General features: G+C 37.0%; 2 protein-coding genes across 2 annotated transcripts; one reads left to right on the top strand and one right to left on the bottom strand.

Moving 5' to 3' along the window:
* The first annotated feature begins 2056 nt into the window (after positions 1 to 2056).
* LSF2 (dual specificity protein phosphatase (DsPTP1) family protein) lies at positions 2057 to 5770 on the top strand. Its single transcript, XM_086444730.1, has 5 exons — positions 2057 to 2526; positions 3575 to 3780; positions 4594 to 4764; positions 5091 to 5302; positions 5507 to 5770. The coding sequence occupies exons 1-4, from the start codon at positions 2244 to 2246 to the stop codon at positions 5292 to 5294; spliced, it is 864 nt and encodes a 287-aa protein (XP_086300856.1). The 5' UTR covers positions 2057 to 2243; the 3' UTR covers positions 5295 to 5302; positions 5507 to 5770.
* A 146-nt stretch (positions 5771 to 5916) lies between these two features.
* ETG1 (E2F target protein 1 (ETG1)) lies at positions 5917 to 12818 on the bottom strand. Its single transcript, XM_086444729.1, has 14 exons — positions 12571 to 12818; positions 12197 to 12310; positions 11991 to 12098; positions 11730 to 11855; positions 10867 to 10920; positions 10128 to 10247; positions 9808 to 9966; positions 9086 to 9160; positions 8670 to 8783; positions 8222 to 8424; positions 7973 to 8108; positions 7554 to 7781; positions 6290 to 6357; positions 5917 to 6189 (listed from the first exon to the last, which is right to left on the bottom strand). The coding sequence occupies exons 1-14, from the start codon at positions 12736 to 12738 to the stop codon at positions 6075 to 6077; spliced, it is 1788 nt and encodes a 595-aa protein (XP_086300855.1). The 5' UTR covers positions 12739 to 12818; the 3' UTR covers positions 5917 to 6074.

Raw genomic sequence — 12818 nt, 5'->3', positions numbered from 1 at the left:
AACATTCGAGTTAAGTCGAATCAAGTTTTCTATTTTTGAAACATAGCTTTGTAGTTCTGAGTTTGCAAAAATGACCATAAGCCTATAGCAACAAAAATCGTTCGAGTTTTAGAGGGGAGTGCAATCCATTGCCTAGAAATTAGGTTGAAGATGCATAGATCATTATAATTTGGCAAGAACCAACGATGAGTATCACCGAATCAAAGAGATGATTTTATCCACATGTAACCTTGGCATTTCCACATGAGTCATCCAGATCAATGATCTAAATTGTTGACAAATCTCAATGATTTGAATCATCAATTTTTATTAACTAGATTGCTAAGATATCGACCCAAAACTCAAGCTGCATTTAGAAAGCTCTCGCAATGTCTGTTAAATTATTTTTTTCAAAAAAAAATATATATACATACATATAGGTGTAAGTGGTGTGGAAAATTAAATCCATACCTTTTGGGGGATGTTATCAAGCCAACACGCTCTACAACCAATTTCAGAATGAACCAATTCGTGATTACTTTCTCTCTGATACCCTTCGTTCTGATTTTTCAAGCAATTATTTTCTTAATGAATTGAAGGCATCCCTAATTTACAAAAATACAAACTCTCAATATATGCAACATCTTACTTTTGGTCAATATGATATTTTCTAAAATCCTTGATTAACTTTTATATAACCAAAAAAAAAAATCTCTTCCTTAATGTTTTAGTGTTACTTTATGATGACTTTCACTCTGGTGCTTTTGGGCCTCTAGAATAATACATTGTCCAAGTCCACTACTTCCTATGTTTAAAAAAAAAATGAACAAACAAAAGAAACCGTTACACATAAGACTTAGTGGTAGGGATGGCAACGAATCGGTTCAGTATTGAATCAATATCAAACATGTACTCGATCGGATTAATGAATATGTGAATGGAATCCAATCCATTTCATTTCATCCTTAATCCGAAATCAATTTGATCCAAACACATGCCGTATTTTCAAATTATCAATGTTCAAAAAAAATTAAAATATATATAACAATTTTATTTTAAAAAAAAATCTACTTTCCAACAAAAAATATAGAGGAAAATCAAAAAGACTAAAATATTATTTATATATATATATATATGGGGCGGTTCATGGGCCATATGTGAAAACAATGGTTTTTCAAAATATGGGTTAGAGGTTTTGGATTGAGCTGATTTTTTGCGAGGATGGTCATTATGATGAGAAGATCATCCTCACAAAAAATCAGCTCAATCTGAAACTTCTAAATCCATTAAAATTGATTTACAAACTATTGGCAAAAAATCGATGGTCCACATTCTAAATCACTTTTAATGGGGTTAGAAGCTTCAGAATGGACTGATTTTTTTTTTCCGGATGATCTTCCCATCATAGAGATCATCCTCACAAAAAATCAGCTCAATTCCAAACTTCTAACCAATATTTTGAAATTTTATTAATGTTACATTGTTTTTACATATGTTTTTTCATGTCCCTTGATCCGTTCGCATATATATAGATTGATAGATAGAGAGAGAGAGAGAGAGAGTTCGAAAGCTCTAAAGAGAGCCAAACATTTTTCAAATTAGGGGTTACAAGTTTTAGAATTTGTTGATTTTTGTGAGGATGATCTTTATGGTGAAGAGATCATCCTCATCAAAAATCAATTCATTCCAAAACTTTTAACCCTAGTTTATAAATTGAAGAATCATTTTGTAAACCACTTTTGATAGGGTTAAAAGTTTCATAATAGATTGATTTTTTGTGAGGATAATCTTCTCATCATAAAGATCATCCTCACCAAAAATCAGCTCATTCCAAAACTCCTAACCCATACATTGAAAAAATGTTTGGCTCTCTTTAGGACCCTCGAACGTACTCATATATATATATATATATATAAATTAAAAAAATTATTAAAATATGCTAAGCTAGGATCAGATCGGGATTAATCCAATCCAAAAATCCGATTTCTCGCATTTTTCGGATCAGTTCGGTTATTGGGTATATTTCGGATCATTGCCGGCCCTAGTTATTGGTTCAAAAGATAAGCCCATACTCTTTGGGTCGTGAATCGAGAGACGAGCCTAAACACTAGGATAGTCGAGGCCTTGCATGATCTTCCGCTTGTAATCGAAATCCTGGCACAGGAGAGGTCTTCTTTGCTCCAACTCTGAAGAAAAATTGTTTTCTAGTTCCCCCACCCATCCAAGGCCAAATCTCAGTTGGGGATAAAGAGAAAATTGAGAAAATGGGTGTTATTAGCACAAATGTTTTGTTTTCTTCAATCTTCATCGCATCTCCACTTGAAAATGGGTTGTTCTTGAAGAAGGAGTCTTTCTGTAATTCCAACATCATATCTAAGAAGATTTTCTCTAATAAGATGAATCTAATCTCCTGTAAAATATCAGAAAGTGGGATTGAAGAAAATCCCAGAATTAGTCGAAGAAGCTCTAATAAGAGCAAGATGGAAGATTACAATACAGCCATGAAGAGAATGATGAGGAACCCATATGAGTATCACCATGAGTTAGGTGAGTTTTCTCAACAACCCATCTCGTATTTCTTAATTTCTTGTTCAGTTATTTAAAATTTCTTGTTTACTGGATTGTTTTTTTTATATTTTTCTAAGGTAGGGGTTTTTATCTGGTAATGGAATAGTGGTTAATTTAAAGTGGGTATCAAGAGAAATTAGAGGTTGCCTGGATTTAATTTCTTGTTCAGTTATTTAAAATTCCCTGATTATTGGGTTGTTTTTAAATCTTTCTAAGGTTGGGGTTTTTATCTGGTAATGAAATCGTATTTAATTTAAAGTGGGCATCAAAAGAAAATAGAGAGGTTGTCTGGATTTTTGATCTACATGTGTTTAGTCTTTCTTTTTCAAGTTCAGTCCCACAAAAAATAATGGGTACCCTTCGATCAATAACAAATACTGTACCCTTTTTTTCTTTGGAAAAAAAAAAAAAAACTTACTGTATATCAGAAGCAATAACAAATTCCCCCCAATTATCAGAAGAAGCAATTACAAAACCAAGGTGTTTGCATTAAGTCCTGAAAAATAAGGGGCATTTGGTGTATGTTGGAAAGTATGTTTCATGGAATTCTGTTATATTTTCGGATAATTAAAGTTCAGAACAAGTTTTAGATCCAGGTTTAGCCCGAGGCACATTGAATTTTGATAGTAATAGAGGTGCTGAACTAGTACTAATTCACCGTGGTACCAAACACTCCCCATTGATTGAATTTTATAATGCAAGCTTTACCTGTTCTTTTTCTCCTTTCTTGTTTGTGAAGTTCTAATGCCTTTACATACCAAACACTTTCCATTGGTTAAATTCTATAATGCAAGCTTCACGTGTTTTTTTTTTTTTTTTTCTTTTCCTTCCTTGTTTCCTAAGTTCATGGGTAGTTGATGATTTATCTTGTAATCCTATTGTTAGGCTACATTTGCTTTTATTACGGGTATTAATCTACCAAAAATTGAATCCAAGATCACTAGAGTCACACCCATGTTATATAAATGTGGGGTTTGAGGTTTATCAATGAAGAAACGTTGTAAAATTAATTGAATTTATTTCTCAGGCATGAACTACACACTAATAACCAATGGTTTGATTGTGGGTTCCCAACCTCAGAAGCCCGAAGACATAGATCACCTGAAAAAGGAACAGAATGTTGCCTACATTTTAAACCTGCAGCAGGACAAGGACATTGAGTATTGGGGAATCAACTTGCAATCAATAGTCAAAAGATGCAAAAAACTTGGTATCCGTCACATGAGAAGACCTGTAAGCCAATTTCCCTTTAAATATTTTTGTCAGAATTCTGATTCTAACAATAGATTAACAGCCTATATTTTGTCTACCTTTCATGCAAATTTTTATGCTTCTCAATCCATGGATCCAATCTAACAGATCTCTCTCCTAGATTGGATCGCTTGGTTCATATTATTGGTGTTCGATTTTTTGGCTTTACAGACTTCCTTTCCAGCTAGGTTCGGTGTCACTTCCATGCGTTTGTGACCTGTAAAGCTAGCTCCAGGAGTGGAGCTAGTAAGGAGCTGGTGGGGGCAATTGCCCCTACAGAACTTTGAGTCACCCCTATATTTTCAACTAATTACATGCCCCATTTGTCCCTACTCCCTCACCTCTCTCCCCATTTGCCCCCACACCCTCACCTCCCTCCAATTTTTGCCCCTCCCCCCCCCCCCTCTCCTTCATTTTTTTGTCGATGGCATTGCCTCTTGACCGGGCCTTCGCATATACTAATTGGAAATGACCTAAATATCCTTTTCTTCAACTTCTAACCAAAAACCTCTGAATTTCTCCCTAAAACCATTCATTTTCAAGTTCTTCAACTATACAACTAACCATAATTTGCCCCCACTACAAGAAAATCCTGGCTCCGCCCTTGGCTAGCTCAGTTTTAGGATGTCCTCATCATGTGAAAGAAAAATAGGATAATGTCAGGACCACTGTTTACTAAATCTTGAAACAATATTAGTAGTACATTAATTTCATAGAAAAACATTAGGAGCTTTAATGTCTCTCACACCCAACTGGACTTTTCTTTTTGATATTTTTTATTATATTTATTGTTAGGCGAGAGATTTTGATCCAGATTCGCTGAGAAATGGATTACCTAAAGCTGTCTCTTCATTGGAATGGGCCATCTCCGAGGGAAAAGGAAGAGTGTATGTGCATTGTTCGGCTGGATTGGGGAGGGCTCCAGCTGTTGCAATTGCTTATATCTTCTGGTTCTGTGGGAGCGATGTAAGTCCTTATCTCTTGTTTATGTACCAATTCTTTTCTAAGAATTAATGGGCAGGTTTTCAAATTTAATTTGTTGGCATTTTTTTTTGTTTCGGAAAATCGTGCATTCTGACTACTGCCAACAACCTAAATTTAGATTCAGTGACAGTGGCTAACTTGACTGTCCTAACGTCTGGGATGAGCCTACAAAATTTGGTCTGAACAGAGTGCCACTCGGCCAAGTCGCTGTGTACTGAGACAATTGGACTTCAGTCGACTTGACCTGATTTGGCTTAGTACAAAAATTAGGGAACTATTCTCATTATACCCCATGTATTATTGAACAGCTGAATACAGCATATAACATGCTCACGTCAAAGAGGCCGTGTGGGCCAAACAAAAGAGCAATACGTGGAGCTACTTATGATCTAGCTAAAAATGATCCATGGAAAGAGCCATTTGAGAGCCTTCCAGAGAATGCTTTTGAGGGTATAGCAGATTGGGAAAGGAAGGTGATTCAAGAGCGCGTTCATAGCCTCCGTGGAACTTGAGAACAAAGGTATGCAACTTTTTCGGTTATGTCCTTGGTTTAAATCCCAAATCAATATATTAGATGAAAAATATTGTTTGTTAGTAGTGATTTTCTCTTCTTAATCTAACTACTTTTAATTGATTTAGAGTCTCATCATTACTTTTTATTAGTAGTTTTCCAATAACATGGTCCAAATCACACCTGTTCTCATTCTTTGTGGCTTAATCGCAGGGGCAGGAGGAGAATGAGCAGCAATAGTTCGAAAATATATGAAACTGGTGGCCTTAGAACTTCTAAGCATCCAAACAAGTTCATATTTGAAAATAAATAAATACAAAATGATTAATAATGTTTTATCAGCAACTTGAAGGCTTCAAGAATGTCAATTTCAGGCGGAATAAACTCATGTGAAAGTAATGGCACATAATAAAGCAGGAAGCAAGTCCCGAATTGAAGAACTTGCACCTAATGCAAATATGAGATTTTTGGTGGATTTGTGTGGTTGTGTTTTCATCTTTGTTCTAATTGATGTCAGCTTAGTGTTTCCATATTGTTTAGAGCCATCAAATGAATGCAGTTAATGAAAACTACCCCAACAATTCCACATAGTTTCCAGCAGACAGACACTTGGATCAAACCCTATATTGTGAGAGGGCTCCAGCGTTGCATTAAATAAATAATAGCAAATAGACATTAGTCATGAACAGGATTCACATGTGTTAAACATCGAAACTAGAGCTCCAGAACTGCCTGAATTTGACCCAACACTGCTGCCTATAGCCATTTACATTTTCTCAACTCACTTAAGCCTCTCCTTTCTTAACCTCTCCAACTCCTTAACCATTTGCCAATGCACTAAAGACAGATGCGTCTCACCAAAGCTTGCTGACATTAGGCGGGCCATTGTCAGCCACCTGAGAGTTAAAAGATCACATAGGCTAAACAAGACCACCACAGATAAAAAAAACTAACAGCACTCAAAACTGAAGAAAGATGTGTGGGTCCTTGACTGACCTATTAAAATCATGACTGCCCACACTCCGATCTTCTTGCCTAGCTGCAACAAGGTCATCTTCTATTACCTGCAACAATTGACCCATAACAATGAGGTCCAATGCTTAAAATCCTGGTGAGTTGTTTTTTTGGAAGGTAAATCCTGGGGTGTTGATAACCAGCATACATGAGCTGTTTTAATGAAGCAACGTGGCATTTGGATACAACATCCAACACCACACCATATGCTGATATGTGGAGTATTTTTATGGTATGTTTACCTGGATTGAACAATCTGTACATGTAACCTTGGCGATGTTGGGTTTGAACTTTAGGTGATGATTTTTTTAAAATGGAACATTATGGGGGTGGTTGGCACCAACGTGATTCTAGGGGGTGTAGAACAGATGACTGGACCTCCCATGGTTTGCCCAAGCACTTTTAACAAAATCAGTTGCAAGAAAAAAAAAAACTAAAGAAAAAAGGTTTGCATCTCTTCCTCTCAGCCCAACTCATTCTCAATCATAATAGTGACTTTAGGGGGGGGCTTTGAATGGGCAAGCTTCGTAAAGGGTTGTCTTGGATGCACATGAAATCTAAGAAAACTTGGATATGATTTTGATCTAGGAAAAAAGAAGTCGAAGAGGACATAATCTATCTGTAAAAATATCTAAATGCTGACAGCTTCGATGTCCCTTAACAACGTGCAGCTGGTGGCCCTTGTTTTGTAGTAAAAATTCAGAATCAGTGTTGTCCATAGCAATTGAGAATCAGATACAGAAACCATTGATTTCTCCTTGTTGGATTATGCATTTACCTCATATGAAGATAGGACGGGAAGCAACTATTCATATTTGCCAGGAAGACCTATTTCCCAATGACTATGATCTAACGGAAATTATACTAATGATTTACTCCAATAATATTTAAGGTCTGGGACTATACAGACTATTTCATTCTTTAAAATGGGTATGCAAAGGGTGAATGTGCAGGAAAGGAAGCCAGACCCCACCAATTTAATAGGTCCAAGAAGAGCTCCTATGCAAAAAAATAAAATATGAACGTAGGGTAATTGTCAACTTATCACAATTCTGTGGTGAGAAAAGGGGTGCAAAAGTAAACGGTGGCAATCATTGGACGAATGTGGTTTTGAATCAAGTGATCTAGGTGGCTAGGTGAGACCAATCCCATCCTTTCTCATGTGTCCATGAATGCTTCATCCACATGAGAGTGGGAAATGTAAAGAGAAATTTTATTTCACAAAAGTAAAAAAAGCTAAGCTTACCTTCTGCATTTCCTGGTCAATATCATGTGGGAGTGACCTTAGAGTGGCCAAGTACCATCTCCATGCTTGCAGTGCTTCCATGCCTACATTTACACAGGGCTCCACAGCAGAAGGCAGGAAAGGCAACACTAAATCCGCTGGTAAGACGTTTGATTTCCCCTCGGAAAGAATTAGTAATTGGACATCAGCAATCATCTCCATCTTATAGTACTCAAAATCATATTCCACCTGACATAAATAAACTCCCAAGTAAATACAAGTTCCTAACATTTACATGGACCTGTGCTTGAATCATGCATGTCAGTTGTAGTGGTATTGGTTAATATACTAAAAAGCATTGAAGGAGCCATAGACCTAAAGCTTTCCAGTTATCAACCATATACTAGATTTGGTACACAAGGACGTAACGTTCGAATTACCTTTTGCGACTCAATTAGATTCTTAAGCAACCTCGCATTCTCAACCCCAGTAGAGTTAAGAGTTCCTGCATTGAGTTGAGACTCATCAATGGTTAAGTGGGTGCCTTCAGCTAGCTGAAGATCTCCAGTTACCAGCCTGGTGTAAAATTAGCATGTGAGCTCTCAAAATGAAAAACAAGTCTAATAAATCCCTCCAATGATCATAAAACTTGTTAAAATAACTTGATGCAGTAATATAAAGCTACCTACCTGTTTGTCTGGTAATCTTTCCTTGGAGCAAGTGAAGCAGTATTAAGATATTCCACAGTGAGAGGCACAGACTGCGTGAAAGGTAAAAGTCTCTCCAATGCAATGTTAAGCTGATTGCTGAAAACAGATGTGCTTTCTCTGCTAAAACCGGTAAGGTTTAGTGATAGCTTCCCCACCGCAACAGAGTCAACTCTAGCATGCACCTAATCAAAAAATTATATTATATTATTAACAAAAGATAAAAGTAAAAATAAACAGAAATAATTAAACAAGAACGAAATGAAAGAAACTCCAAGCAAATGATTGAGTTTGAACTTCCTGGGATCTAAGTTTGATAAATCAGATATGTATACTGTTAATAGACCAAAGATGAGTTCAAACTTTTCTGCCTATAACATGTCAAAGGTCAGGAACAAAACTACAGAGGTAAAGAAAAAAAAAAATGTACCTGGGATAGAAGATGCAACAACACATAATGAGCTGCAACACCATCATTACCGAGAACAGTAGTTAGATGCCCTAGCAGAGCTTCTCTTATCCCTCTCATGGAATCAGGTGTTGGCTGTGCGAACAATGGTTAATAAGTTAAACACAAAGGAAAAAAAAGAGAACATATTTTATACAGGAGATAATGGGGCTCAGTACTGCCAAGAGACAGGTTTCAAACCCAACTCCTTCAGAGAAGAAAAGGAAGTAGGTCCTGCTGAGTCTCATTTAGACTCTGTCGCTGTGACAAAACCCTCAGTGAGACACATGGCACCAGATTCTGCGAAGGAGTTCTGTTTGCAGCCTGAAACTCGGGAGCAAATCATCTGGATTCAATAAAGAATAAGATATTTGATGGTGGGAATAGTGACAAATCACCTCAATGTTAGGGGAACTGAGAAGGAAGTCATGAACTGCAAGCTTCCTGTGTATTAAACAATGGAGACGTGGCACCTGAAAATAAAAGGGTTACTTTAAGTTCTAATGAAATCACCAGCAAGAAAGATGAAGACCTGAAGTCAATAACAAATAGTATATGTTGGGCTTGTTTTGGTTTATAATTTAACATCCTCAATTACTGGGAATGAATAGTGGCATTGGGTCTTTCAATTGGTAAGTCAGTAGTGTTTTTTGTTTTTCTCCTGTATTTGTTGGTCATCTCAACCACATTTTACTAATAAATTCATCTTTTGCCTATCAAAAAATAAACAGTGAGATGGATGCATTCTAATGAATACTTGAACACAGGATATTTTTTAATATGTAAACAATAAAAAGTAAAATCCTTGCATCTAAAAATGGATGGTTAAATTCCTCATTAAACAGACCCAGAAGTATAAATATCTAACAGAAGGCTGTTTTCAGTCCATTTGAAGATGTGTACTCATTGTCCACCTATGAATAAATCCAGACCATTAAATCTTGGGGCAGCATCTTGGATGGACAACAGTCCATCGGCTGTATAATCCCAAGTTTCATTATTATGTAATGTATTGGTCGACACAAGCAAAATATTTAGCTTGCAAAAGTAAATATTATGTGGAGCACCGATTATTCATTTTCTTAATCCATTTTTGTAGCTGACATATGAAATCACAGACCTTTCTGGGATGCAAATGGGACAATGTATCTTCACAAAGATCGTTGGAGCAATCGTCAGAATCATCCACTTGTACCATAAGTTCTGGATCAAAGGTGAAGACACCAATAAACTCAAAGATATCATTCAGTTTCAGATCAGACTCTGGTGAGTCATACACCTGCGGGACAAGGTCCAAAAGAAAAACTTAAGGACCATTTTTCTTCACATTAAATAAAAAGAAGGGGCGGTGCTTTGAAAGCACATGACACAATTTTAAAATCCAAACCCATGAGTTACAACATTTTTGCAGTTTCAACAACAAGGTATTTTGAGATTTACCTTAACTAGACATGGAAGATATTTTGGGTCAAAATCAGGCACCACATTCATCTTCAGAGGGATCTCTTTACTTGATGATTCTTGCATCTGAGATGATTCGCAACAGAATCCGCCTTCCCTCTGTTAAAATAGAAAGAAGTTTATGAACAGTGGATTCAATTGGTGACTATAACTATACTATAAAAAACATTCGAAAACATTGTCATAGATGTAGTAAACGGGTAGTACGGTAGGCCTACAATATGATGGCCCCCACCTGGGAGATCACACGGGAAAGTTTTAACCTTATCAGTTAGCTATAACCACCAAATAGGTCACATTCTTTGCAGAATCAATATCACATATGGTCAAGAAAAGAATCTAACAAATAGAGCACTGAACCTAGTGCTACAACCTTCATGTAGTATGACCAAGATGTTGGTAGACAATCCTTATGGTCTACCAACAGATATGTCTAGATTGCTGCTAATCCATCAAAACATGTAGTGAATAATTAATTAGACTTAAGCGAACGAACAGGATTGTGCTAGTTTTTAGTATCATTCTGTTATAATAACAGAAAAGTTCCTGTATTCTCATATCCAAGTTAAAGTTCAAGTGTTTTTAACTTGATTAGACTTAACAAACCACACAAAGAATCAAACATGATGGTTAATCATAAATAAAGCTGGGTAAATAACTGCATAACAAAATTCTCCAACAAATCAGTTGATAGTTAATAGAAATTCTTGTCACTTACAATCCTTTTGGTTCCCCAAGGTGAACCCTGCAAATCCATCTCGTGATCTAAAGCCTGCCATTTAATACATGATGTCAGAAAGATGAGTTGAATACAAAGGCCTGAACCAGCACTTCAAACCGAGAAGAGGCCAGCCTCTCACTCCCATGATCATAGATATAATGTCCCTCATCATTGTCGTCATTTTTTTTTTTTTTTTGATAACCAGATATACCTGTAGACAGCAGACCGGGCCCGTATCTGGGTTTTGCCCAGTCAATAGACCATGGTCTTGTCTAAGGACTAGTCCTGGGGCAAGTGCAATGCCCGCACATCACACACACCAGGTAAATGAGGGTGCTCCCCGCGGGTGGCCCCTGAGGAATTAATGCTCATACTAGGTGTCGAACTCACGACCTACAGGCATTAACTGCTTGCCGGTCCGAAATTGCCATTGAGCCAACCCCTTGGGGTTTCTCATCATCATCAGTATCGCTGCCTTATCCCAAAGTATGGGGATCAGCAAAATGAATCATACTTGGTCATTCAACTCCATCTAGAGCGACATGAAGTGTATAAATCATCATTGAGTAATGCTAGAGTAACTTTGCAAACGTGGAGGTGTGCACATAACTATAGATGCTTTTCACTAGTACCGCAAGGAAAAGCATTTATGGTTCTGCGCACACCTCCACGTCAACGCAGTGTTGAACGCAGTGTGTAGGAGATCACTTTAGCATTTTTCATCATCATTTGAAGCAAAAAAAATTCCATCTAACTCAGCATGCATGCTTATGGATGCATTACTGGAGTGTGGAGGATTAAATCGTACCTTGTATACACAATTGAGATAAACAATGAGAATAATTAAATAGATGAATTACCAAGTGATTGGCATCAACATCATCCTCTCTAGGGCGCTTTTCTCCATGTTGGAATGTCCAGTTCTTACATCTAGTTATCACAGATTCCGAAGAAGACTCCACAGTCCACGAATTCTGTCCTGGAACCTACAATTGAAAATAAAGAAACCAAGCAAAATCAAACCATCAAACATGGAATGCATATTTTTTAAACTCACAAGCAACTCTCCTCACTAATTTAGTTTCAAAAAAAAAAAAAAAACCAAGAGCATAACGATTTACAGGAACACAATATAGAAGGCGGCGTTCCCAAACTCGCATTTCTGATGAGGAATCCATAGGGAAAGAAGCAACATCTGTGAACTTGTTCGTCCTCCAAGTTGAACCATCCTGTAAAAATTGACCACAATTTAATATGTTTGTTCCCAAAAAAAAAAAAAAAAAATTCACCGATCCCAGTCTATCTGGAAAAGAAAGAGATTAAATACCTTGAAAACACCAGCATAGAATTCATTACCAAGCATGTCTTGCACCATTCCCCTAAATCTAACAAGAGAATTGGGCCGAATCCGACCAACATTTGAAGAATCAAGAATCGGAACCTAAATTGATAAAGAATAGGAATCGTTAAATAGGACTTCAGTTCTTACTGGCAAATGATCTGTATGCGAAACATGTAGGTACAAATCTAGAGTTTTCTTACATTCGATTTCAACCGAATATTCTAAGGTTACATACTGAGATCTAAATATGTTCTGAGAAATTTCAGCAAAGTCTCTTCGAAATACAAACAAAATAGGAAAAAAAATGAAAATAGACTTAGGGTTTTGAAAGATCCGATCAAGGGAGAGATGTAATAAACCTGAGAAAGGCCGTCATGATCAAAGAGACACTCTCGGAAGACATCAATGGCTCCCCAATCCTTGCCATTGCAAGTCTCTGGATCCAAACCAGAGGCGATCGCCTTCTCGAACGTCACCCGTACAGCTCCCAGAGGATTCGCAAGGCAATCGAAGGGTAAACCCACCATATTCTCTGTCTGTCTCTCTCTCTCTCTCTCTCAGCTTTTTGGCGGGAACGCGAATGTAGATGGTGGTATTTTAGAGCAAA

This window comes from Akebia trifoliata, chromosome 6, assembly GCF_017979445.1.
Source record: "Akebia trifoliata isolate Shusen 1 chromosome 6, ASM1797944v1, whole genome shotgun sequence".
Taxonomy (NCBI): domain Eukaryota; kingdom Viridiplantae; phylum Streptophyta; class Magnoliopsida; order Ranunculales; family Lardizabalaceae; genus Akebia; species Akebia trifoliata.
The sequence above is the reverse complement of the archived record's forward strand: the minus strand, read 5'-3'. Positions and strand labels throughout refer to the sequence as shown.

What these genes read in the sequence shown, in the direction of transcription:
- LSF2 (XM_086444730.1), top strand. Translation starts at nt 2,244, where the DNA reads ATGGGTGTTATTAGCACAAATGTTTTGTTTTCTTCAATCTTCATCGCA. An exon ending in TGAGTATCACCATGAGTTAG is followed by an intron (nt 2,527 to 3,574) that starts GTGAGTTTTCTC and finishes TTTATTTCTCAG; the next exon opens with GCATGAACTACACACTAATA. An exon ending in TCTGGTTCTGTGGGAGCGAT is followed by an intron (nt 4,765 to 5,090) that starts GTAAGTCCTTAT and finishes ATTATTGAACAG; the next exon opens with CTGAATACAGCATATAACAT.
- ETG1 (XM_086444729.1), bottom strand. Translation starts at nt 12,738, where the DNA reads ATGGTGGGTTTACCCTTCGATTGCCTTGCGAATCCTCTGGGAGCTGTA. An exon ending in CCCATTTGCATCCCAGAAAG is followed by an intron (nt 9,161 to 9,807) that starts GTCTGTGATTTC and finishes TTTTATTTTCAG; the next exon opens with GTGCCACGTCTCCATTGTTT. An exon ending in ATCTAATTGAGTCGCAAAAG is followed by an intron (nt 7,782 to 7,972) that starts GTAATTCGAACG and finishes TATTTATGTCAG; the next exon opens with GTGGAATATGATTTTGAGTA.